We start from the raw sequence: 26,872 nt of genomic DNA, 5'->3' as shown, positions 1-26,872 counted from the left end.
TATGGGTCTGTTTAGATGGTCTATTTGATCCTGGTTTAATTTTGGTAATTTGTATCTGTCTAAGAAAATGCCCATTTCCTCCAGATTCTCCAGTTGTGTTGAGTACAGGTTTTTGTAGAAGGATCTGATGATTTTTTGAATTTCCTCGGTTTCTGTTGTAATATCTCCGTTTTCATTTCTAATTTTGTTAATTTGGATACTTTCTCTGTGCCCTTTGGTTAGTCTGGCTAAGGCTTTGTCTATCTTGTTGATTTTTTCAAAGAACCAGCTTTTGGTCTTGTTGATTCTTGGTATGGTTCTCTTGGTTTCTACTTGATTGATTTCAGCCCTGAGTTTGATGATTTCCTGTCTTCTTCTCCTCCTGGGTGAATTAGCTTCTTCTTGTTCCAGGGTTTTCAGTTGTTCTGTTAATCTTCTAGTGTAAGCTCTCTCGAATTTCTTTTTGGAGGCACTCAAAGCTATGAGTTTTCCTTTTAGCACTGCTTTCGTTGTGTCCCATAGATTTGTGTATGTTGTGCCTTCATTTTCATTAAATTCTAAGAAATCTTTGATTTCTTTCTTTATTTCTTCCTTGACCAAGGTTTCATTGAGTAGAGTATTGTTCAGTTTCCATGTGTATGTGGGCTTTCTGTTGTTTTTACTGTTACTAAAGACCACTTTTACTCCATAGTGATCTGATAGGAGGCATGGGATTATTTCAATATTCTTATATTTGTTGAGGTCTGTCTTGTGACCAACTATATGATCTATTTTGGAGAAGGTACCATGAGGTGCTGAGAAAAAGGTATATTCTTTTGCTTTGGGATAAAAAGTTCTATATATATCTGTTAACTCCAATTGGTTCAAAGCTTCAATTGGTTTCATTGTCTCCCTGTTTAGTTTCTGTTTTCCTGATCGGTCCATTGGTGAAAGTGGAGTGTTGAAGTCACCCACAATTATTGTGTTAGGTGCAATGTGTACTTTGAGCTTTAGTAAAGTTTCTTTTATGAATGAGGGTGCCCTTGTATTTGGGGCATAGATGTTCAGGATTGAGAGTTCTTGTTGGATTTTTCCTTTGACCAGCAAGTAGTGACCTTCCATGTCTCTTTTGATGACATTAGGTTGAAAGTCAATTTTATCTGATATTAAAATGGCTACTCCAGTTTGTTTCCTGAGACCATTTGCTTGTAGAATTGTCTTCCAGCCTTTTACTCTAAGGTAGTTTTTGTCTTTGACATTGAGGTGTGTTTCCTGTATGCAGCAAAATGTAGGGTCCTGTTTATGTAACCAGTCTGTTAGTCTATGTCTTTTTATTGGGGACTTGAGTCCATTGATGTTAAGAGATATCAAGGAGTGGTGGTTATTGCTTCCTAAGGTTTTTGATTTTAATTTTATACGTGTGTGGTTATCTTCTTTGGGTTTGATGAAAGAAGCTTAATATCCTGCTCTTTCCAGGGTATAGTTTCCCTTGTTGTATTGGAGTTTTCCTCCTATTATCCTTTGTAGGGCTGGGTTTGTAGAAAGATATTGTATAAATTTGGTTTTGTCACGCAATATCTTGGTTTCTCCATCTATAGTAATTGAGAGTTTCACTGGGTATAGTAGTCTCGGCTGGCATTTGTGTTCTCTTAGAGTCTGCATGAGCTCCGCCCAGAATTTTCTAGCTTTCATGGTCTCTGGTGAGAAGTCTGGTGTGATTCTGATAGGTCTTCCTTTATATGTTACTTGCCCTTTTTCTCTTACTGCCCTAAGTATTCTTTCTTTTTTTTTTAAAAGATTTATTTTATTTATTGTTATATGTAAGTACACTGTAGCTGTCTTCAGACACACCAGAAGAGGGCATCTGATTTCATTACGGATGGTTGTGAGCCACCATGTGGTTGCTGGGATTCGAACTCAGGACCTTCGGAAGAGCAGCCAGTGTTCTTACCAGCTGAGCCATCTCTCTAGCCCCCTAAGTATTCTTTCTTAACAAATATTTATTGAGCAATTACTTTTGGCTCAAGAACTACATTACATCCATGAGTAAATCCAACCTGCATTCTGCCTTCTTACAACGAGGTCTTATGGGAGAAGCAAGCATAGAAGAAATAGATCAGCACAGAAATGCACAGTGTACACAATTAGAAATTGTGATTATTATTGTTAGGGAAAATTGATTTGCCAAACATGTGAGTGTGGAAGAACATTTTGCCAAGATTTGTGAACTTTAGCTCACAAAGCAGTGTCTTTATCAGGTGGCAAATATTGATTGAAGAGATGCCATTGTGGAGAAAACCATTGGTTATTTCTGCAGGCATTTCTTGTAGCACATACTTAGTAACATTAGTTTTTGTCTTGAGACAGAAACTTTTTGGAAATTTCTGACTTGGATTGTTCAATCATAACTGCAGTTCAGGATGGCAAATGTCAGGAAAACCAACTAGAGTTTAAAACTTAATTTATATCTGCTTGTTGTATGTATATGTACAGTGAAAACATTCAATTCACCACAACAATAATGTATATCCAACTCATATTTTCCAATTTTAAAAGTAATTCATGATCATTACAAAAAATAGTTTAAATAAAGTAGATAACGCCAGGCAGTGGTGGTGCATGCCTTTAATCCCAGCACTCTGGGAGGCAGAGGCAGAGGCAGAGGCAGGAGGATTTCTGAGTTTGAGGCCAGCCTGGTCTACAGAGTTCCAGGACAGCCATGGCTACACAGAGAAACCCTGTCTCGAAAATCCCCACCCCACTCCTCTCCCCCCCCCACCATGCAAAAAAGGTAGATAAAGTTTCAGATAATTCTGTAAGCAGTTCTTTTTAATGCTACATGTATTTCTGTAACAAAAATGTGCTGTGTGTGTGAACAAATTTAATGATACCCTATATGTACTTTTGTCTCTTACTGTTCATCTCAATATTACATAATATTTCATATAACCGTGATTGTATTAATAAAGTTAATTTACTTTCCTTTTACTCCCTCCCTTCCTTCCTTTGCTTCTTTTTAGTAGTTCTAGGGGGATTGAACATAGGACTTGGCTTCTCAAAATTAAGCAAGCCTATCCTCACTGCAGTATATTATTATTCATATTTTTATTTTGAGACAGGGCCTTGTTTAGCAGCCAAGACCAGACTCCACTTTGTGATTTTTCTGCCTCTTAGGTATCTATGATTTTGGGCATTTGCTACTCTGCATAGTTAAAAGCATAAAGACTGATGTCTGCATATTATATCCTTTATGCCGCTATAATAGCATCACTTATTGGCTAAATTTACAATAAGAGTTTATGTTTCATTGTTCTGAAACCCAGTACGGATAAGATGAAGGATCCTGTAGTATCTTATAAGGACTGTTTTCTGCTCTCAAGATGGTACTTTGTTGCTGCCCTTCCAGAAGGTGTGAGCATTTTCTTCACATGGCAGCAGGAATGGAAAGGGGGTAAGGGGCAAAGCCTTTCTTCCCTTATGCCCTTATATAAGAGTACTAATAGCTTTCTCAAGGACCTTACCTCTTAATACCTTGGGAATAGAGGTTTAAGTATATGAGCTTGGAGAGACTACACACAAAATCTGACTAGCAGTGTATTATCATTGCATTCTGCAATTTAGCTACCTAATATCTTACCGTTGAACACTGAAATCTCTTCCCCATTCTACGTGTAAAGTGATTTTCCTTTGTCTTTATTTCTGTTTTTCTGTTAATAGACTGACTTACTTAAGTCTTGTACTTAATTACCTGGTAAACTAATATGCTAAAGCATCTTGGTTTCTGTGAGATGGCTTCACTGATTTGGGAGTCTATAATTTGTCGTAACTAGCTCAGATAGCAGATAGCAAAGAGTGTGGAAATGATGTTACAGAAGTAGATTGAGCCATTAGGAATGAGAAAAGGAAGAAGGTGAGGCATTTGAATGATCATAAATGGAAAAAGTAGTCTTGTCTGTATTTCTCCAGAGTTGAGTCTCAGGACCAATAAGATGTAAATGAGTCCAACATAGATACAGCTTGTGAGTCCCTTATCCAAGTGCTTGGAAATAGAAGTGTTTTAAATTGCAAGTTTTTTCTCAGATTTTGGAATATTTGTATATTGATTGATTGATACAATAACATATCTTGGGGTATAGGTTTCATGCTTAAACATAAAACATATTTTTGTTTCATACTTATAGAAATAAAGGGTAATTTTATATAATATCAAGTGAAAATATACTTTTTGCATTTACATTTAAGTCATGGGTATGTGTATGCAGGTGTGCACAAGTATGGAAGTAGAAGAACCCATTGTGTGGAGTTAGTTTTGTCTCTTTGTCGTGTGAATTCTGGGTATCAAACTCAGTTCCAGGTTGGTCTGTCAGAACACCTCACCAGCCTAGTATAACTGTATTTTAACTACAATTCTATGAGGGCAGGTGAGAGATATTTCCACTTGTATTATGTAAGCACTCAACAGGCATCAGAATTCAGAACATTTTAGAGTTCTGGGTTAGGGTTTCTTAGCCTGTAATAGCAAAATGTACTAGCACTCACTCTTGTACCAAGTACCTTCTTGATGTGTGTGTGTGTGTGTGTGTGTATCCCTCATCTAACAAGCAATGAAACCAAGCAAGACCCAGGTAACTTCTATAAGTTGTCTGGTGCCATGCAGCTACTAAATGATGATAGCAGCGTTTAACATGCAGACACCTAGCTCTTATTCTTATTTATTACACTGTTCCAGCTTTCACTGGGTATTTGCCATGGTACAGGCATTACACTCAAGAATGAAACACGTGAAGAAATTGACCTAAACTCCTAACTACTAAACTCCTGACATCAAGGAGCTAATTGTCAAATGAATGAGATTGCACCAAAAGATCAATTTAATAAAATGGGGTGAGCCCTATGAGAGAGGTATGCACCATGATGTAAGAGCCAGAAGAAAGCCTTTTAATACAAAATGGGGGTTCAAGAAAAAAGGGCAGGTGGCTTTCCCTAAGTTTGCACTGAAAAATGCCATCTGCCATGGCTATAGGAGAAACAGACGAGTTTGATTTTTATTTGTAGAGCAGGGTATTAAACTCCTCCTCTAAATCAAGATGTCCATTCAATAAGTGACTAGTTGGATTGGGAGAGTTAGAGTCACACTGTCTTGCTGAAGATCAGTTATGTCTGAGTTACTTTCAGGAACTACAACAGTATCTGTAGCATCATTTACTTATTAGTCTTTCAATGAACTTACTTTAATAAAAATAAATTTCTATGAAAATAGCATGACAGAAAATGGAAAAGCAGTTTTATTTTCTGTAAATAGAAGGCAGCCATCAAAATAAACACACAGTATGGGAAAATATTTATCTGTGTGCCACCCAAAATGATGCTTCATGCAGGATTGGTATACCTGCCACATGGTGAAAACCACTGAAATACCATCATCACGCCTCAACATTCTATAGCTGGGGTGAGGAACTCTTATGAGGATTTGTGTCTCCCACATTTTATCTTTAGTATCACTGTGCATATTGCCTCTACTTGGCCATACAGCCCTGACCATTTCAGTTGTGTCTTTCACCCATGTAAACAGGTGAATCCCCGTGGCATACTAATTAGACTCAAACCATTTATCTCATTGTAGGCTGTGAATTGCTGCTGCTAATCTGCCTGCCATACTCATTTACATTCATTGCTGTACTGACTTGAGAGAGTAATGCCCTGTCGTCCCTCCCTGTCAGGCTGCTTTAACTATATCTGTCGTATTGACTTGAGGGATCTACTACAATGCAAGGCTTTTTGGTGAAGCCGGAGAACCAAAGAACTACAGGATAAAGCTTCAGTAGCATGTGTTAAAAAAGATTCTAAGAACTCACCATAGGTTTAACCCCATTTAGATTTCTCCTTTTGCTTTCTGGGAGAGGGAATAGACATACCCCAGGGTATGGATTAATTTCTTACTTGTTTGGGAGACAATCGCATATAGGCCAAATCCTTCTATAGGGATATGATAACTGCTTATTGTGAGTTTGGGGACCTAGAACGCCTGGATTAGCTCCCTGATTAAGGGATTCCTATCCCATTTATGGACAAGAATTTATAGGTGATTTCATATGTTTATTTGTTTAATATGACAGCAAGAATTCAAGTCTTACACTGACTCTGGAATATACATTCTAGGGAAAAGGCCAAGGATATTACCCCTTTCTTGCAGGTGAGGCCGAGGCTCCCAGTTTTTCTGGTTTGATTTGGTCGCCAACTATAAAGGAAGGCTCTTCTTTTTTCCAATTTATGGGTGTGGTAACTTCTGTAGTCTGAGTAGTTTGAAAATCCATGGGAGCCCAACACACGGGAGCCTAACACATACAGCACCACACTACCACCACTAGCACCACAGCTAATCAAGCTTTTTACTCATAAAGTTAGCCTGCTGGAGCTTGCCTGGGATGGCATTCTCCTAAGAGGATTTCAAATTTTGGCCATAGGTTCTGGGCTCACTGGACATTCCTAAGGTGAACTTAATCATGCCTCTGGATGTCTTAGAGCAAACTATTTGGTTACTGTTTTTGTAAATCAGTGTGCTTATATGTATAAGGGTAGTAAATACAAAGATTGGTTGTTGCTTCAACTTCTGCAGCCAGAAAGACTCAAAGTCCAGAGGTTCTATTGTTAAGAATACTACCACTAGTTAACCTTTGAGAGATTCCTTTATGCCAAGGACTGTGCTTTGTAGGCCTTAATCTCACCGGAGCTGAGGTAGGATTTTTAGGAACTAATTGCTTGATAAGACTATGGAGAGAGTTAAGAGAAAAACAGTTTGGTTCCTTTCAGGTTCCTTTCATTCTCAGAAAGAAGCCCCAAAGTTTAACATTGATAGTCACTGCAAAGGCCTCCTCTGTGTGTTATTTAATCTTTTCTGACAGTTCTGTGAAGTAAGGACTAACAGAATCTCTGTAAAATAAATCCATATGGAAACTGGTGCTTAGAGATGTGGAGAGCTTTTGCTCAATGCTACGAAGCTTATAAACCAAGCTTCCTCCCTTGTCTTTTTCCGGGTCTTCTCTTCTTAGCTATCCCTCTTCCAAAGTCCTCCTTTGCTGCCAGTAACCTTAGTGTTATCCTCTGAAACACAGGAGGAACTCAATGCTGGTTCAACATTAGCAGGGAGGCAAAAGGTGTCCCTCTAAGGGTGCTTGCAGGAGACTATACCCCCTGGGGAACTACAAAGGAAGAAAAAGAGGGAAGGGGAGGCAATCTTGTTCCATTAAGTCTGAGTAAGAATTGTTTTGGGTGATAGTCTTGTCTCAGGAGCAATAATAACACAAGGGAGCAAATTTTTCTGTTTATGTGCTACTTGGCTTCCCTCCTTGGTCCCAGGCTGCTCTACTCTGCTGGTCCCCTGTCTTGTCCCCACTCTTAGTCATCACCCTTAGCCCCAGGTCTTGGAATATTTTAAAATTGTTGTTGTTTTTCTGCTGGGAGCAGTGGGGGGTGAAGGCCTTTTCCTGAGGCCTTTCCTCCTCTTCTCCGGGCCTTGCCCTCATTAAACTATGGTTCCACCACCATCATTTGTTAGCTGCCATTGTCAAGGAGAAAGAGAAGCAAAAGAATGAAAAGGAAGAAAGGCAGTAAAGAGCAGCATCAAGTGAGACCCAGATGTCTCCAGGCTTCTTGGCCTCATTCATTAAGTCCAGTATGTAAGTTAACTCTCTTCTTTACACATGTAGATGGCAGTTCAAGCTGCTTGGCTCCCTTATGCTTCAGGTGAAGTGGGAGAAGTTGAAGATACTGCCGGTTGCTAATTGATTATTTCTTAAGCAGTTTAAGAAAAGGGGACCTTTGGTGCTTCCTAGAATGAAGAAGCATTATGTCTAGTTAGTTCTTCATGTCTGCTCCCTCACAACATTCCATCCCACATAAATGACCAAAGGGTACACCTATCCCAGATAAAAGTGTGTTGTTGCTCAGTAGGTTTCATCAACTACATGGATGGAAAAGGGGATGGGAAAGATCCTCGAGTTTATTTACCCAAGGTTTAATAATTTACTTTGTTTTTTTCCAAAATCAGAATTTGCCCATCCAGTACAGTTTTCTATACAAATGCAGTTGAGGCAGACAAAAACTGGGATGTAAAATAAATTAGATCTTCAGAAAAACTTTTAGCGAGAATATAAATTGTTTGGCTACCTTCAAGTGGACTGATACATCTTCTTGAACTTGCATAGATTAAACAAAGAATATACCATGATGAAAGGATATACCTAGCCTAAAGAATTCTAGGGGCTATTGATGGCAGAATTTATTACAGAAGTCTACCCATCTTTGTTTTTCACATCACAAAACTGTATTTGTCTTTGATATAAACAGTTTTACATCCTTGAATCTAAAACCTTCTGTCATTACTGAAGATAGCCTTTAACTAGTGAAATATCCTTTTCTTAAAAGTAATATTTACTAGATTTTATACATTAAAAACATAAGGATTCAACGTATAATGTGACCCTTTTTAAAGATGAGTATGTAGAGTTGTATATTATGTGGATCCCTCAATAAGTCTTACCTTGTAAGTGGGACGGGTGTGTAGGCAGTGATGGAAATATGGTATAGAGAGATAGGCATTTATAAAAACCCCTATAAAAGGGACATTCTTTCATGTAGCAAGTATATATACCCGCTGTTTAATCTTTGTCCCTTGATTTCTACATATGAAAATGATAGCACTGATACCTACCTGTATCACTGTCAGAACAATTCAGTGAGGCTCAGAACACAGCTCAGAACATAGTTACTGCTCTGTAACTATTATTGATAATAATACCTAGCATTATATTACAGACCTAGTAACACCTGATTCCTAACCAGGACTTTATAGTATAATAATGAGAAATAATTGTAACAACACATACCTGGAGGTGCAGAAGGAAATGGTCAGCTCTTCCTAAAGTAATGAACTAAGAAGAGGAGATGACCTTTACTTGGTCCTTTAAAAAGGGTGAACAGAGTGTAGGCCACATCAGACAAAGAAGGTAAGATGTCGCATGGCCTAGAGATTGGGAAAAGCCTGGTCTTATCAGGGATTTGGAATCCAGTAGAGCAGCAAAACTCCTGTCCTTTGAGATAAAGGCAGGGTCCAGATCATCACAGCAGGTTAAAGGACTCCAACGCATTGCCTTGAACATTTGGGTAGCTGGTGAGCTACTGGTAGAGAACCAATTGTTTGGGGAGGGAAGGAAAATGAGACCTTTCAAACACATCTGAGCAAAAATAGCAATTAAGCAAATGGACAAACATGCTGGGTACATACTGAGCTGTGACCCTCAGGTTTTTTTTTTATTTTTTAACTCTTTTTCTTCTGAAACTGGGTGTGACAGTGCATTCCTGTAAACTCAGAACTCAGGAGGCTAAGGCAGGTGATTGGTGAGTTTGAGGACAGCCTAGGCTATATTAGCCTGAGCTCTATCATAAGATTACCTCCTATTTCAAACAAACAAACAAACAAACAAACAAACAAACAAAACAAACAAGAAGAAGGAACATGAGCTGGGGATCCAACTGAGTGGTAGCATGCTTTCTTAGGATACACTAGGCCCTGAATTCAATCTCCATTACTCCCTGATGGGACATAAAAATATAGTGCTACCTGCTGTCTTGGGTTGTTATGAGGAATAAAGGAAAATTGAGGACTATAATGGTACGTGGCCCAGTGAACTGCCCATATGAGGTGCTGAAGACATGGAACCTATTATTATTTCTATTGCTTTGCTGTTTCTTCTGTTCCTCTGCTTTGTTTCTTTTCTCTGTCTCTGTCTGTCTCTCTCCTCTTCCTCCTCTTTAAAAGAATTGTGGTAGGGAAGAGGCACTGGAAGGAGGCTGTGGTTGACTATGACTTCCTGGGTTTCCATTAAAATGAACTAGAGATGGACTTTAAGGCAAGGACAAGGAAATGCTGGAAACGTGGTGGCTTCTATTCTACGGATCCAGTTCTTCAGGGATGTTAGCCAATGCTTAGCTGAGAGGCGGTCTCAGGGGGTTGAGAACTCTATTCTTAGAGAGCTGCTAGCTGAGAGACTCAGAGAGCCTTTCTGCCAGGGCTACAAGATATTGGCAGTCCAAAATGGCAGTCCGAGAGCAACTCTTTTTTACCTACTTCCCTCTCACCTCCTTCTAGAAAATCCACCCTGGTCCAGTCTCCTTTCCTCTTAAGCTTCATCCCTAAAAAGATACAGTGACCCCTCTGTCCTTGCTAGTGTCACATGTTGCCATGGAGAACTGGGAAGGTTTTAAAAAAAAACCCGTTCACAGTTACCATCTTTCTGGCACTCCCCATTCGCTTCCCTTTCTTCCTAGACATCTCTTACTTCAAATCACCACACCCTTCCCAACCTCCCCTGGAGAGCTAAAATCCCGGTGGATAAGTGACCAAGTAGTGTGCCTGAAAACCCCAGCCGGGGACTAAGGATGCTCTGGAAAAGGCTTTCAGTCAACCTGCAGCTGCAGGAGGCCAACTGAGACAGCCTCGGGCGAGACCGGCTCCTGGCTCCTGGCTCCTGGCTCCTGGCTCCTGGCTCCTGGCTCCTAGGTCTCGCCCCGCCCCCTCCTCTGTCCCTCCGCCTCTTCTGCCCCACCCATCGCTACCCCCTCCTACTCCACTCCCCTCTAGCGGCCACTTGTCCCTTTTAAGGAACTCTACCCTAGGTGGAGTGAATCCTCGTGGTAGTTGCACCTCTCTTCTGGGCCTAGTCTGTCACAGAAAGAGCTATGTACTCCATCTGCTCAGATTGCCTGGCGAAGCCAGGTTTTGACCCGCGGGTGCTGTACGCCAGTGGGGCGGCCAGGTACCACAGAGAAGTCTCTCAGGCGCCGGTCCTGCGGGAGTGCCTCCCACTCGTGTGGGAGTCCCTGCCCTGGGCCGGTGTTTTCCTATATGTTTCAACCAATCCTCAGCTTCTTTCCTCCTTTCTTTTTAGGAAGGCGCCGGGTGTGCGGCACTAACCGCTGTGAGGAGGGGATCCTCTGGCGCTGTCTCCTTGTGGGTCTTCACTGACTGACTGACTCTCTCTCTCTCTCTCTCTCTCTCTCTCTCTCTCTCTCTCTCTCTCTCCCTCTCCCTCTCCCTCTCCCTCTCCCTCTCCCTCTCCCTCTCAACTTTGCTTGGGTGCTTTGCTGGGACCCCGCCCGTGCTCTCTAGGCGAGGGTTTGAGGAGTTCTGAGGTGGGTGGAGAATGGGCTTGGCCGGAACTGAATCGGTTGAGGTAAAAGGGGAACGCAGGAGCTTCAGCGCTGGCCACTTCGCTCTGGAGAAGCCGCTATATTTTTAGCACAGGGAAGGCTGCAGTGGGAGGATTCTTTTTAGGAAGTCGGCTCCACCGCCCCGATTCGGGGCTTGGATGCTTGAAAGCTTTGTTTCCCTTGTTCAGAGGGTGGCCCAGCTGGGTCTAAATCGACTCCCTCCCTTTTTCGTTTTCCCCATCCTTTTCCAGCCTGCAGAAAACAGGGAGGTGGGGGACCAAGGAAGAGAAGGCTAAAGCGCGTAACCAGGCGCGCTGTCAGACATGGGCGGGTGCAAGGGGAACAGCTGCCTTGAGATCTGCTCTGGAGTATGAGTCTCTGAGAGGACTGCGTGAGCTCCGGACACTTCAGGAGTCGGCGGCGGCGGCGGCTAGAGGCATAGGCGGTAAGTGACTCGGGGAAAGAACCGCTCTCACGGCTTCAATCTAGGTTCTAATCCCCGCACCCCGCTGCCAACCGCACACACCCACTTGGCTTTGGGTTTTAGCATTAAAGTGGGATGGGGGAGGCGAGTAAGCGGAAGGGGGTAAGAACATTTTGTGGAATCAAATTAAACTCAGTGGAAAAAGACTTCCCTTAAGGATCGCGGAGACTAAGAGGAAGGGTACTTCAGGGAGCCTTGTGGAAAAACTGAAGGGGGGCACGAATGGATAGATGTGTCTAGTTCAGTCTGTCCTGTTTAGGTGCTCTCAATCCTCCTTAAGTGGCAAGGTTTGCTTTAACCCTATACTTCCAAAGTCTCTGCGCGAGAGGATTTGGAGGAGCACTGAACCCACTTACGTCACCCCTCCCTTCCCCCAAGCAGTAGCAGGTAGCTGGAGATGCTTCTAAAACGAGGGAGGAGGGGGAAACGAAGAGTTAAGTTGGGAGCCTGGCCTCTAGGTACTGAAGGCAAGATCCCTTCAGCGGAGGAGCTGCTTAGGACCTGCCCCCTCTTAAAGGGGGTGGGGGCTGAGCTTGGTTGCAGGAGGAAGCCAAAGCATAACCCCGTCTAGGCTCTTTAAGATGTGGTCAAGGGGTTAGTTCGTGTAGGTGGAAGATCAGCCAGAATTGCTGTGACTACTGGAGCGAAGGGACTTGATTAGCTACAAGGTGAAGCTTTTTGTACTTTTTTTGACCCTAAGAATTTTGTAGAAACCAAACCATGTCCTAACAGGTGGTCAGGGGAACAATACCTTATTTTCTGTAATATTGTAATTTCAGGGGGGAAAATTAGAAAGTGCTTGTATGTCACTTAGCATAATAGTGATGGAGAAAAGAAAAAAATGAGACTCATCTCTACATTTGGATTTTAACCGGAAGATAGTTGGTTTGTGATAATAAAAAGATCTACTTTGAAACCCTTCTAACCAGCATGAACTAGTTATATGACCATGCACCTTGCTTTTTCTCCTGAGGGATGCATATTAAAAATTCTTATTCAGAAAGTCTATATGATACAGGCTGTCCTCCTCGCCGTTCTTCACGTTCTTTTCTATTCTATTCTGGGGTTTTCTCTGGCTTACTGCTGCTTGATTTTGGACTTTGCTGTCCTTAAAGCACATTTCAGACGAAGGGGGAAAGAAGGCCTGTGCAGTTTTAATAGCTTGCTCAAAGACAGGCTAGAATATCTGCCTTATTTGTTTGCGATTTAACATTGTTCTCACTGGGTTTTATCAGTTGCAAGAGAAAAGGCCACTAATCTGTTTATCTTCTGATTCTTTGGTTAGTTTAACCAAGACCTTTGGACAGCAAACTAGTGGCTCACAAGTGACTTCATCCTCTCTTCAAAATTTGGGGGTAACCCCTTAGGAGAAAGACATTAATCCTTGGAAACTGTTGGTGAGACACGCTAGGCACAGTGCTTTTAGATTAGCTTAGAGGACAGATAGGCAAAAGATGCAGGAAGGGTGGAAATATAATTTCAAAAGTGTAAGTGACAAATATAACTACCCAGTCTGTCCTCAAGACAAAATTGCATAAAAGCTCTACTTTCATAGAACCCTCTTGTTTTCATAGCATCTAGCCAAGAAAATTGGTGGGGAAAAATGTTCACCTCAGCTACCCTCATTTTTGAAGGATATGCATTTCAGAGATGAGGTTCTTGGTAGGTTCTGCTGGTTTGTTTTTTTTTTTTAATTTCCAAGATACCAAGACCAGCTATTATTAGTCTTGCTAGAATGCCTATTTCTCATGTGAGGAGGAGGAGATTGGCTACTTATCTGTTTTTTACTCTGGCAGGGGTTTATTAATGTCTGATACACTTAGATGTTTTCTTTATTTTTGTATTTCATTATTTTTATATATGTGGCTTTGTATGTGTATGAAGCAAATGCTACATGCGTGAAGAAGCTAGAATTATGGGTAATTGTGAGCTGCCCAACATGGATGCTGGGAACGGAACCTGGGTCCTCTGGAAGAGCAAAAAGTTCTCTTAACCTGTAGCTATCACTCCAACCCTGTACATTTATTTGTTTTCCTTAGTGTGGAGTCAGTTGTACTTTATGGGCTCACTTAAATTGTTGAATGAAGGAAAAATACCTTTTAAATACAGAATTCATTTAGCAAATTGACATACTGGATGTTAGGGACCAAGGGAAAATGTTGTCTGTCTCCCCCCTCTCCTCTCAGTCAGTAGATATTGAAACCAGGATCTAGTGTATTATTGGAGGTTTTGTTTTTTTTTTTTTTTTAAAGATTTATTAATTATATGTAAGTACACTGTAGCTGTCTTCAGAGACTCCAGAAGAGGGCATCAGATCTCTTTATGGATGGTTGTGAGCGACCGTGTGTGTGTGTGTGTGTGTGTGTGTGTGTGTGTGTGTGTGTGTGTGTGTGTGTTTGCGCGCGCGCTGGGATTTGAACTCATGACCTTTGGAAGAGCAGTCCCTGCTCTTACCAGCTGAGCCACCTCTCCAGCCTGTGGAGTTTTTAAAAATGGCGGCAGGGTGTGGTCAAGCTGGCCTTGAACTCTGAGTTGTCCTCCCTCTGCCTCCTGAGTGCTTCAATTATCATCTGCATGGACTGTTATAACCACTGAGAAGTTTTTAAAGCTCTGTTTTCTGTTTGAATTCTTTTCTCTATCTTCAAACCAAATTTGTATTCTTATTTAAGTCTCTGTCCTCCACAGATCTTCCTTATCTCCTCAGCTATTGTTCAGATATCTGCATATGTTCTTCTATAAGACAAATAAACTGCCTTATCATAAATATGCTTGTTTTTAATGTGTGACCTGATGAATATTTATCCCTCTTTGGTTCTATCCCTCTTTGGTTTCTACCTAAAATGCATTACTATGAAAACTTTATTATCTTTTGCATCTGTAAATATTAGTTTGAAGCACTACATGATTGTTCCTGAATTTTTTGGAACCTTGATCACTGTCTGCTGTTTATAACTAAGCCCCCAGTTCCCTTCGAGACTCAGAGATAGTTGATGACACTCCATACCACTTACCTTTCCCTTACAACCTTTCCCTTGCAAACGCTTGGTACATATTTTGTGAGATTATGATCTAAGGTCTTACTCCTTTTTTAGTTTTTTTCAGACAGGGTTTCTCAGGGCAGCCCCTGCTGTCCGGGAACTTGCTTTATAGACTGGGCTGGTCTCAGAACTCACAGATCTGCCTGCCTCTGTCTCTGGAGTGCTGGACTTAAAGGCTCTTGCCACCATCGGTTCTGTCTAGCTAAGCTGCTTTTTTGGTAAGTAAAGAGAAACTGATCAGTGTGGTTGGCCTAATTGATCAGCTGTTTGGTATTCTTTCCAGCTTATATATGGATATCATTTATTTCGATTTTATAAGTAGAAGATTTCTGATCTGTTATGAACCATAACTCAACTTTATTCCCCTAGTCTCGTTCCTTATTTCTAAAGTTATAAATAATGTATTGAAATTAAGGATTTCACCAGTTTTGAGTGTATTGTTTACTTTTTAATGTCATTGTGTACCTGAAGGGGAGAAATGTAAATTATTGATCTAGAAGTTAGTTATAAATCTCCAGAACTTGCTACATGTTCTGTATAATATACTAAAAATGTTATCTGTGTATTTAGATATTTTAAAGTACAATATGGATTTTTTGGGCTGTGTTAGAAATTAAATTTAGGGCAGTGGTGGTACATGCCTTTAATCTCAGCTCTTGGGAGGCACAGGCAGGCAGATTTCTGAGTTCGAGGCCAGCCTGGTCTTCAGAGTGAGTTCCAGGACAGCCAGGGCTATACAGAGAAACCCTGTCTCGAAAAAACCAAATCCAAAAAACTAAAAAAAGAAAGAAATTAAATGTAAGGGTCTTGTACATGCTACATAAGTACATCCATATCTTATGAGAGTTTGAAGATACAATCATGTAACTCTAGAACCTTGTTAAGATATTTCAAACATGCCTGCTGGTAGTGGTGGTGGCATGCTGTTAATCCCAAAACTCCACCAGAGGCAGAGGCAAAGGCAGAGGCCGGCACATCTGTGAGTTCTAGGACCGGTCTGGATAACAACAAACATTTTGACATTTTCTTATTATTGGCCATTTGGTACTTATTCTTCCTCACCAGAGGCAGCTAAAATTATAATTTTTTATGATTATTTGTGGAGATATTTGAGGTATATCAAATAATAAATACACACATATACGTTATTCAACATTTTTTGTTTTTTTAATTATTTTTTAATCTGGATTCATTTTTAATTTTTTGTTTTTATACATTTAATTAAATAAATTATACATTTTATACATTTAATTTTATCAGTTTCTTATTTTCCTTTCTCTGTTTATTTGCCTTTTTAATCCCTTAATTTTTAAAAATTTTATTTTTGAGAGTGTAATTTAATTATATTCCTTCCCCTTTCTATACAAATAATAACACATTCTGCATTATTGTTCTACAGTTTGCTCTTTCTACTTAAAAATAGACTTTGGCGATACTTCCCTATAGGTTCACAAAAATGCCTCATTATTCTTTTTGACTGTATCGTTTTTTACTAGATGGTTAAGGCTTTATTGAGCCAGTTTTCTATTGATCAACATTTAGGATATTTTGAAATTTCTGTTATGTTTCTAATACGAATGAAAACTCTTAAGTCGTATATGTAAAGCAAAATCCCACTAACGATGCTTTAAGCAACAGAAATTCTGGTTTTTTAGTTGCAGGGGCTATAATTTGGGCATCAGGCTCTCAGCGTAGCCAGAGGTACAGCAATTGCTGCTTCTTGGCTGTCTACTTTGTGTAAGTGAAGAGATGGAGAAGCCTCTTGTGTTTCTTTTTAGGGGACTGCTCTTCTGTAATTAGGGCGCTACCTAGATGACCTCATTTACTTTGAATTATTTCCATAAAGGCCATATCTCTATAAACAGTCACCTCAGGAGTGACAACTTCCACATACAAATTGGGGGTGTGGGGGCATCAATCCACTTTGCCTAATCCCATACTCCTAATAATTGGCCAGTTACTGACATTTTTAAGTTGGATTTAATTTAAAGTCTAGATTCCATTTTCTCCAATAATTAGATTAAAAAATATGGTAAGATTTTATATAGTATTACAGATCAATGAGTCTTTGCAGCTGTGGCCTTTCATTCTTTTTCTCAACTGGAACTTTCCTGCTGTGTGCCAGTTGTATTCACTGCACATTTTGTCTTATGATTAATACCACAATTAGTGGGGACCTTTACTCTCTTTATCAATAACTGAGCTTATTGCGAAGGTATGAAAGTACCTCTTTACCAAACTATTCCAGAGTGCAGGGCTGTATTTGTTTTCACCTAAAAATTTTTATTTTTGAGAATTTTATACATGTATATAGTAGAATATGATCATATCCACCTCTCATTTCCCTACTAACAATTTTCCACTATCTGTTCCCCACACAACTTCAGTTTTTCCTTTTTTTTTTTTTTTTTTTTTTTTTTTAAAAAAAACCTCCATAAGTCTAAGGACCTCTACTATCCACTTGTGCGTGGATGTGGAGCCATCTACTGGCGGGAGCACATGCAACCTACTGATGGCCACACCCACCAAGACTGCTCAGTCTCAGCAACTGTAGCTTCTGAGAGGTGGAGCCTTGTGAGCTTCTCCATTCACACGGTACTTTCTAGCAGGTCTTGTGCAGCTGCTATTCGTTCCTGAGTGTGATAACTAGATCATGTTTAGAAGAAAGTATTCAACTATGTTTGGGTAGTAAAAGAGCTTCTGTACTGAGCATCAAACCTGGACTCAGATCCCAGCCCGATCACTTCTATCTTCTATGGCTTTAGCATTGCTTGATCTCTCTGATCCTGTATTCCCTTGTGTGTATATGACATCAACGGTAGTACGTGTTTCATTCTTGCATAAAAGAAAATGGGGCTTAGAGCTACCATGAGAGGAGAGGACAAAATGGATGAAAATTCTCAAGGCTATGCTATTTGCCACCTACATGACTGGGGCGTTTCCAAGTGACACTGCATAACTTCAACCTCTGAGATTGTTATGATGGATGAACTGAAAAAAATAATGATAGGTGTCATGCTAGTAACTGGTTTGGATCTTTACAAGGCGACTATAGTTTTGTATCTTTTGTGATTATTTTTTTTCTAAGTACACAGATGTAAGGAGTAATCCTTAAAACTTACATGGAGATTTTTATAATTACATTATGCAAATTCCATGTGTTTTTTTTTTTTTTTATCTTCTTGACAACCATGTAAGGGACAGGGTTAAACTCACATCTGTATTTTGCACAGAAGAAAATCCAGGTATATAGAAAGGGTCAGTGAGTCTCTGAGAGTCACGTTGTCTCTTCATTTTTTTCACAATGCTTTACTAGTTGAAATGTAAGCAGCTACCATATGCCAGCAATCTCCTTTTTCACACTAACGTTCACCTATGATGTCAGCTTCACTATTTGTCAGAAGAGAAAACGGAATGATATCTACTCAAGATTCTCTTGAACAATTAGGCTGTTATCTTAAAATTATCCTTTTATGAGTCATTTTTTTCTTTTCAGAAAGAAAGGTACTCGTTAGATTTGGGGTACTAAAAAGTGATAAATTATATTGTAATTGGACTCAGAGGACAAAAGTTCTATTGATTCAGTCCTTCTAAACTCTGAGCTCAGGCCTCCAAGCCCATTATCTGTATAATGCAATGGAAATTATATGAAGTTGTCCCTTTACCTATTGTAATGTTATATAGGTGGATATGTGATTCTTTCCATTGTCTAAATGCCCTATCCTCCTAAGGAACTAGGTTCTTATTAAGCCTGTGTCAATGATCAGTGGTCAAAGTGAACCTGGTCTCATTATGTCAGCCTGACTGGCTCATAATTTTCTGTGTAGACCAGACTAGCCTCAAACTCACAGAGATCCACTTCCCTCTTCCTCCTGAGTGCTGGGATTAAAGGCCTGCACCACAGTGCCTGGCCCAGGTGAGGCATTCTCACTTGTCAGATAGCCTCTGTATGCCATTCGCCATTCAACTAAAAATATCTTAATAGACAGGACAAGAAAGACTCTACTGGCTTTTTAAATTTATCATCAGAACTTTTAAAGGTGGGTGTGGCCTTTAAATTTTGAAGATGAAGTTCTGTGTATGCCTCTACCTGCATTCCATTCTGCTAAATGGTAGGGGTACAGACTAGGAAATAGGCATGACTAGGAAATAGGGAAAATCTAAGATTATAGTTTCTGTGTTAGGTGTTGGTAAAAACTTGTACACTTACTTAAGAAATCCTACAGTAATCTATGTGCTGGTTATTGTCACAGGGATATCAGAAATTCTTGCCCAATTTTTTACCATTATAGAGTTTTGAGCCAGTAATGGTGGCACGTGTTAATAATCCAAATACTTCAGAAGCGAAGGCAGGGGGTGGTGTTATGAGTTCCTGAATAACCTGGGCTACAATACACTGAGCGTCTGTTCAAAAGAGATGCAGTAAGAAGAGGGTGGTTTGCATATTTGGAGCCAAGATAGACAAAACAAAATAGCAAAAAATGAATTTAAAATCAATTTTATCTATCGAAAGTCAAGAACCGAGGAAACCCCTAGTTGAAAAAGCCATAATTCTCAAGGACACTTCTTTACAAAATAAAAGGAAGAATTTAGAGAATTTTGACAGTTGAAACCTGTTGTTTCCAGTTTCATTTGAAAATTCAGAGGCTATACTAGGCTATACTAGGCATAATACTACCAGTTTGGACTCTAGGCGAGTGAAGCATGCATATATATATATATATATATATATATATATATATATATATATGCACAAAGAAAACACAGCAGAGAGTATTGATCTTAGTGTTAGATGCTCATGAGTCACATTGTATAACTCGAAAAAGCCTTTTTCTTTGTCCAATCAACTTGTCCATCTAGAATTATAGGATTTTACATTATTGTTTGCAGAGCCCTACTGCTTCTATAGAGCCTCCCAGGGTTAGAGCCATGGAGGGAAAATAAGGAATAAGAACAGTTAGGGCCAGATGAAAGAGAACTTTGACTTCTAACTGAATTTAAGCTCTTAAACACACCCCTGCATGTCTTCTAAGGCCCGAGAACATTGTCTGAAATTATGGTAGATATTCAACAAATTTCTGAATGTTTATCTGGGTAGTGACAAAAAATGGAGCAAGGAGTCAGGAGTGGTATTTACCCTTATAATCCCTGCACTTGGGTGGGTAAGGCAGGAGGATTGCTTGTGTTTGAGACCAGGCTGAGGTACAAGCAAATTCCAGGCAGTGTAAAATATTATCTTGATCTCACTGAAAGAAAGGGGAGTGAAGAAGAGAGGAGGAGGACTTTTTTTTTATTAAGAACAAGAATTAAGAAAATGTATGAAACAGTGAGATAAAATTGAAGAGATTATGTATGAAACATGCAAGTGGCGTCGGTAACATGAAGAGAGACGTGTTACAAGGAATAGCTAAGAGTTTTCCAATTCTTAAGTTGGGAAATAGGATGAGTTGGGAAAGGAGGTGAGATGGCAGGGAAAAAAAATCCGTGTTCGGTCAGATAATTCTCTTATAATCCAGAGGGGGGCGCTCAATAGCTAGAAGAACTTGATTGATAGCTGCCAGGAAAACCTGTAAGAGTTTATTTACTTTGAAGTCATTGTGTCCTTGACAAGTCCTTATTTGTAGTGAGGACAAATTACAAGTCATCTACTGTCTGGTGTTCCCGTGGGTTAAAACCAGACAGGTTAGAGGAAGCAAAGTATAATCTGATACCTGACCAGTTAGTTTGTAGGTAAACTGTAGATTTGGCTTTGTATCCTTAACCTCTCTTTTCATCTTTACTGAAATTGAACTGTAGATAAACAAAACCTGTTGCAAAGGGAAACATAGGCACTTTTTATGGGATGACTGATGGTTCAAAATATCTGAATGAAGCCATCAATACCATGTCTTCATAAGAGGAGCAGCTATTTATAGAGGAAAATGAAAACTGCTTTTAACCACGCTTATGTTATAGATTTAAGATGTGTAGACAAAAATGGTTGGCTTTGTACATATACTGCTCTGGTCAATGTTCATGCAATACTTTAAAAATCCTTAACAAAAACAAGAACTGGAACAGGAGTGTAAAGGTGTTGAAACCATAAAACTATATATTGATAATTACCATACTAGAACAGGTTGGAGAGGCTAGATTCACTTGATGGAAGGGAAGGAGGTATAGATAGATAGATAGATAGATAGATAGATATAGGCAGGCAACTAGACTCTGAGACAAGTGATGATCTTTTCTGTGAGTAGATTAATTTGGAATGCTTTTATGGCTTTCTAGTATAAAGTTAGTCTGAAAAACTGTTTATAGAGAACATACAGGTAAAACCAAGTGTACATGTCATACTCTCTGCCTATATTGTGTTCAATATTTTGAAAGCTATTTTACGCTTGTATCTTTTCTAGATATGGATAAATTCGTAGACAACATGGATGTCAGAATTAAATCAGAAAGTGGTTCGACGCAGGTATTCAAACAGGTGAGCTTATGTGTTGAATATCTCTTAGACATTAGAGAATTGAAGCTCCATTTTCAAATGAAAAATATAACTTATCACCAATCTCAGTGTTCACATTTCACAGAAAAGAAAACTGGTTTTAAATGATGCGAACAGTTGTTCATTTTTTGAGATAGGCTTTTACTATTCCATGGACCAGGCTGAGCTGGAATGTGCTGTATAACTTTGGGCACCCTCAGACTCATAGCAAACCTACTGTTGGGCTCTTGAGTTCTGGGATTATAGATGTGGTATGATGCCTGTTTGTTCAGGTTTGAGTTCTAAGGCATGACATAAAGTGAGCCCCAAATACAGTCAGAATTACCTTGAAAAATCTGTCAAAATTGCATGTTCACTGGATATCCAAATTTGTTTATATGGTAATCATCTGATTCTTTTGGCCTAAGTGCTGCTTTTTCCTATCAAGTTTTGGAATTACAGGTGTATATCATAATGCCCAGCTAATGACTTCTATTATTAATCAGTGAAAGATTGGTCTATGGCATATAATTGGATCTAAGTTATGTATGCATTTGGATGAGACTTCTTGTAATGTTTTAATGATGTTAAACTGAATTTAATATCTTGTTTACCTTTGTAGTTGCTGCCATTTAGAAGCTATTAGTACATCGAAAACTTCCTAGTTGTTGCAAATTATCATTGGAGCTTGGTCATAGTAATACAAAATAATACTAACAGAAAGCTTTCTAACTCAGGACATATATGCTGCTGTCTGTTTTCTGGATTTCTGTAGCCATACCTAATACAATGGAGCAATTGGCTGTCATACTCTTTTATTTCTAGTTCTAGTTGTTTTCTTGAAGTGGAATCTCTTGTTTGAAACTTGGGAGAGTCTTACTGTGTCATACATGTCCCTTCCCATATATATCCTTTGACTGTTAACATTTTACATGCTTTATTTCTCTCTCTCTCTCTCTCTCTCTCTCTCACACACACACACACACACACACATACACCACACCACACCACAGCACACCATATATACATTTTACTTAGAAAGTAAGCTGCATCAAGAAACTTTGCTCCTCAATAGCTGGGTATCACCTGCAAATAATCACTCTCCTCTAAAACTCCAGAAGAATTGCCACATCCCCAAATGAACAATATTTCCATAATGATATCTAATATGTATGTATGTGCATATACATACATACATACATACATACATACACACACACACACACAAAATTAAGGAACAGAAACCCGTCAATATGGGCATGCTACTAAGGCCAAAAGAATCAGATGAGTACCATAGAAACAAATTTGGATGTTCAGTGTACATGCAATTTTGACAGATTTTTCAAAGTAATTCTGATTGTATTTGGGGCTCACTTATGCCATGCCTTAGAACTCAACCCTGAACAAACAGGCATCATACATACATACATACATACACAAACATTTCAAAGAGATTTTCAATGACATATTTTCTTTTTTGTTTTTTTGTTTTGTTTTGTTTTGTTTTTGTTTTTTGAGACAGGGTTTCTCTTTGTAGCCCTGGCTGTCCTGGAACTCACTCTGTAGACCAGGCTGGCCTTGAACTCAGAAATCCTCCTGTCTCTGCCTCCCAGAGTGCTGGGATTACAGGCATGCGCCACCACTGCCCGGCCCGGCTGGCATATTTTCTTAAACTTCATTTTGTCCACCAGGACTGTAGCTAAGAAAGTCTGTCCAATCCTCACCACATTTGGGATTCCAGATTTCAATTCTGTGTCTTCTATAGAATTTTCCCTGACAGTCTAATGCCCATAAATACCTAGTACACTCACACTCCTGAAATACTAATTTATTTCTATCAGTCATTCATGTAGTTCTACTCATTTCTTGTTCTGTACTGTCAGTGGCAGCATGGAAATATCTCATGTTATTATCAATGATTTTCATCTCCTAAACTTCACATTTACTATCATCAGTTGTTATTATGTCACATATAACTAACATTTCTCTTGCTTTTTTCATTTTTTAAGATTGACTTTTTTAATTGAATGTAAATGTGTGTCTTTATGTGACTATATGCACTTGAGTGCAGGTGCCCTTGGAGGCTAGAAAGAAACACTGCATCCTCTTAGAGCTGAAGTAGTTTCAGGTAGTTGTGAGCTGCCCAGTGTGGCTAGTAAGATAACAGAAATCTATTCTTGAAGAATCCTAGAAACAGATGTCTCAAAGAAAGTTGTCCCATTGTCCTGGCCTATTGAAATGTGCATATTAGAGAATAGGTTTCTTCTCTTTTCATACATCTGGTAGATATAGGGATTCCTTGGCATGTGGCCCTATTACTCTGCTATCTGCGTGTGCCATCTTATTTTGTAGTCCCGATAAAGATACTGACCACTAAATCCCACCCACTAGGTAATCCAGAATGGTTGCTTTAAGATCAGTAACTCTGCCTAGTGGTGATGTATGCCTTTAATAATCCCAGTACTCAAGAGATAGGGGTAGGTACATCTCTGACATCAAGGCCAGCCTGGATACAGAGTTCCAGGATAGCCAGGACTACAGAGAGACTCTGCCTTAAAAAATCCATAATTGTATCTGCAAGGATCCTTTTCCCAAATTGGTGATATTCATTGATTCTGGGCGCTAACATGTGGGCAAAATTTTTTGGGGTTACCATTCTTCAGCTTGGTACAATGTTATTTTCCTAATATATAATACAAGAATACAGTTGTTAAAATAGTTTTGATCATGTATCATTTAAAGAAATCATACACAAAAACAAATGATTTCCTTTTTTTCATTACTTTCAGTTTCAAGCTAGATACTAATATTTCCATGCTGTATACTAAGAAAATACCTAGAATTCATGTATGAATATATATGTATGTATATATCCACATGTATATATTCTGTGGTTTTCTCTGTTTGTGTTCTGGGAGAGGATTTTATATGTAGTCTAGGTTAGTCTGGAACTGAATATCTTCCAGCTTTAGCCCCTTGAATTCTGGGATTATAGGTGTATGCATTTCTGATCTTGTTTTTTTTCCCCCTGTGTGCTTTTGTTAGTATTCTGGTCTCTTAAAATTGTCATATTCATTAGTGTGTATAAAGAAGAATTGTCCAATAGCGCTTTATTTCCTAATACCATTGAGATGATGGGGATGTAAGATTCAAAATTCCTCTAGGTTTAGATTAAATTTAGCCTTTTAATAATATTCATCTCCATCCAGTTTTCTCTTAATACTGAAACACATCATGGCATTATTGAAGAAGGATTGGAATTTTGGAGGGTTAAACTGGCTTTTCGACCAAAATAATGAATGTGCATAATATATGTGTATGCACACACGAGTGCACCCAGGCATGAAAATGATTAGTCTAAACCCAGAGCAAAGCTAGAAGAGACCTGTGTACAAAAACAGCTTTTATCTTTCTCTTGGGGAGGAGCCTGGGTTTTATCTTGTTACCATGACAACACTCCTTCCTCTCCTTTCTACTTACTGTGCTGCCTGCAGTATTTTGTTCTTTCATTTTCTTTCTTGTCTTGCCTTCCTGCTTTAAAGCTCCACATCAGAGCTATTTCAAATAAATGAAAAGTAACAGTTTGGTTTCCCTCACTTGATTTCCCTTACTCTCCTGAAGCCAAGGCTGTCTTCATCAGATGTTCAAGAGCTAATATTTATGAAAGTGACCGCTATTTTCAGGATTTCTTTGTTGAATTGCCTTTTCTACATGATCTCTGGTAATTTGTCAGTAAGGAGCTTAAGAAAACTGCAGACTCAAATACTGTTTACTGATTAGGATCCTGGGCGTTTAAGGAAGACTATGGGAAGTAAGATATCTTTTACACCATTCCCAAGTTACTGGACTGTCCACATGTAGCCTTCTTCACAGAATCAGAAATACTGGGAAGCTGTAGCTTCAAGTGTTAACATAACAAATGGGAAAAGGCAGCAGCTATTCTCCCTTTGGAGAGTTAATTAACTGACTAGAGGACACTCAAAACCTGAAACTGGCCCACAGGATTGAAGAAGGAAAAGCGTATGTTAACACGAAAAATCTCATAGCAGAGCTTTACGCCAATTTTCCTGTGGGCTTTCAAATCTGTAGTCATTGTATTCAATGAAGACTAGAACGTGCACAGCGCCCATCCTTAGTCATCCTAGTGTGTCACCAAAAATTCTAGGGCTGTAAACTCATTGCTTGCATCTTTAGAGTCTCCAACTAGGACACGCTGTGTAGAACAAGAAAACAAAGCAGGAAGTGCATGGGTTTGGTTGGTTTTGTTGTTTTTGTTTTTCTTTTTTGTACCACAGTGACCATTTTATACAGAATATAGGATACATTGTACTGCATATCAGGATTTTTACTAAAATTATTTTGATCATATTTAAATCATTGGCACATGCAAACCAAAGCATTGCTTATGCTAGTGAATAAATATGGAATGATGATCTTTTTTTTCTCATTTTTAAAATGTACTTTACATCCCAATTGTATCTTTCCCTTCCTCCTTTCTTCCCAGTCCCTCTCCCTTCCCCTCCTCCCACACCCTTTCTCCTCAAAAGGAAAGGCCTCCCATGGATATCAATCTCCCTTGGCATATCAAGTTGCAGTAAGACTAGGTGGATTTTCTCCTATTGTGCATACACAAGGCAGCCCAGTTAGGGGAACAGGGTCCAACGGCAGGCAATGTAGTCAGAGACTTCCCCTGCTCCCACATGAAGACTCAGGTGCACAGCAGTTGGAATGAAAGTAAGAAGAACCTTGACAGCTACTCTCTAGTACATTCTCTTCAGAAGCTTTTTCAGAGAAGCATTAACACCCAGGAAATACTTGCTATAGTCTAGATTCATTTCCACATAACAAGCACACATGGAATCAATATGTCCAGAAGGAAAATGTGGTGATATTCTTTGAGGAAGCCACTAAAACACTAAGGTCTAAATAACCACCTAACATTTGTTTCAAAGCCATGGAGCAAGAGAGAGCAATGATTTCAGATAGTTTGGGTGGGAAATTGACAAACCACAAAGCAGGCTTGGTGGATAGACACACAATCCAGGATGGATTGTTTGAACAGAACCTGCAACGTTCTCTCTCATCAGAGCAATTGAGTATGTATTTGTTTTATCACTTCTTTGTTCACTTTCCATTATGGATATTCTCAAATAGTGTTTTCAGCAAAGGGAGTTACTGCAGATCATATACTAGCTCAGTGCAAGCTCCCCTGATGATAGTGTAATCATAGGCAGCACTCCTTGTTCTAGAAATGGCCTTGGCAGAAGAGGGAATTTACAAAATAATCTCTGTTTATATTTAAGACTCAGAATTTTGGCTTCCTTAGAATTCTAGACCTAAAGCATAGACTCTGGAAAACCCATTACAATTTTTAACTAGGTACTTCCTTGTTGTGTCTATTTATACATCAGCACCAATGATCTTATTAAAGAAAATACCATTTGTAGGGCTGAGGAGATGTCTCAATGGTTCATTATGTATGCTGTTTTTGCAGATGATCCTGAGTTCCCTAGATCAGGATGCTCACAGCCATGTACAACTCCAGGACCAGGGAATTCAATCACCTTTGTGCTTCTCCATATTCATTCTTCCATCATTTCATAAGCATCTAATATAATCCATAACTCATGTGTGGATTAATGCCCTTTTGTGAAAGGGGGGCCAGTAAAATCTTGTTAGCAGGAGCAGGGCAGAGTTGAAGATTACAGTGATGAAGCC

The 26,872-nt window shown here is 39.4% G+C and overlaps 1 protein-coding gene across 1 annotated transcript in view; it reads left to right on the top strand.

Annotated features, from left to right (window-relative positions):
- The window catches only part of Klf8 (KLF transcription factor 8), a 157,775-nt gene that overhangs the window by 111,312 nt on the left and 19,591 nt on the right, over nucleotides 1–26,872 (top strand). The window contains exons 2-3 of the mRNA XM_052171580.1: nucleotides 11,418–11,611; nucleotides 21,084–21,157. Of these exons, the coding sequence (XP_052027540.1) occupies nucleotides 21,086–21,157 (72 nt within the window). The 5' untranslated portion in view covers nucleotides 11,418–11,611; nucleotides 21,084–21,085. The remainder of the gene's footprint in view (nucleotides 1–11,417; nucleotides 11,612–21,083; nucleotides 21,158–26,872) is intronic.

This window comes from Apodemus sylvaticus, chromosome X (genome assembly GCF_947179515.1).
Source record: "Apodemus sylvaticus chromosome X, mApoSyl1.1, whole genome shotgun sequence".
NCBI lineage: Eukaryota > Metazoa > Chordata > Mammalia > Rodentia > Muridae > Apodemus > Apodemus sylvaticus.
This window is presented reverse-complemented; position numbering and strand designations above follow the sequence as displayed.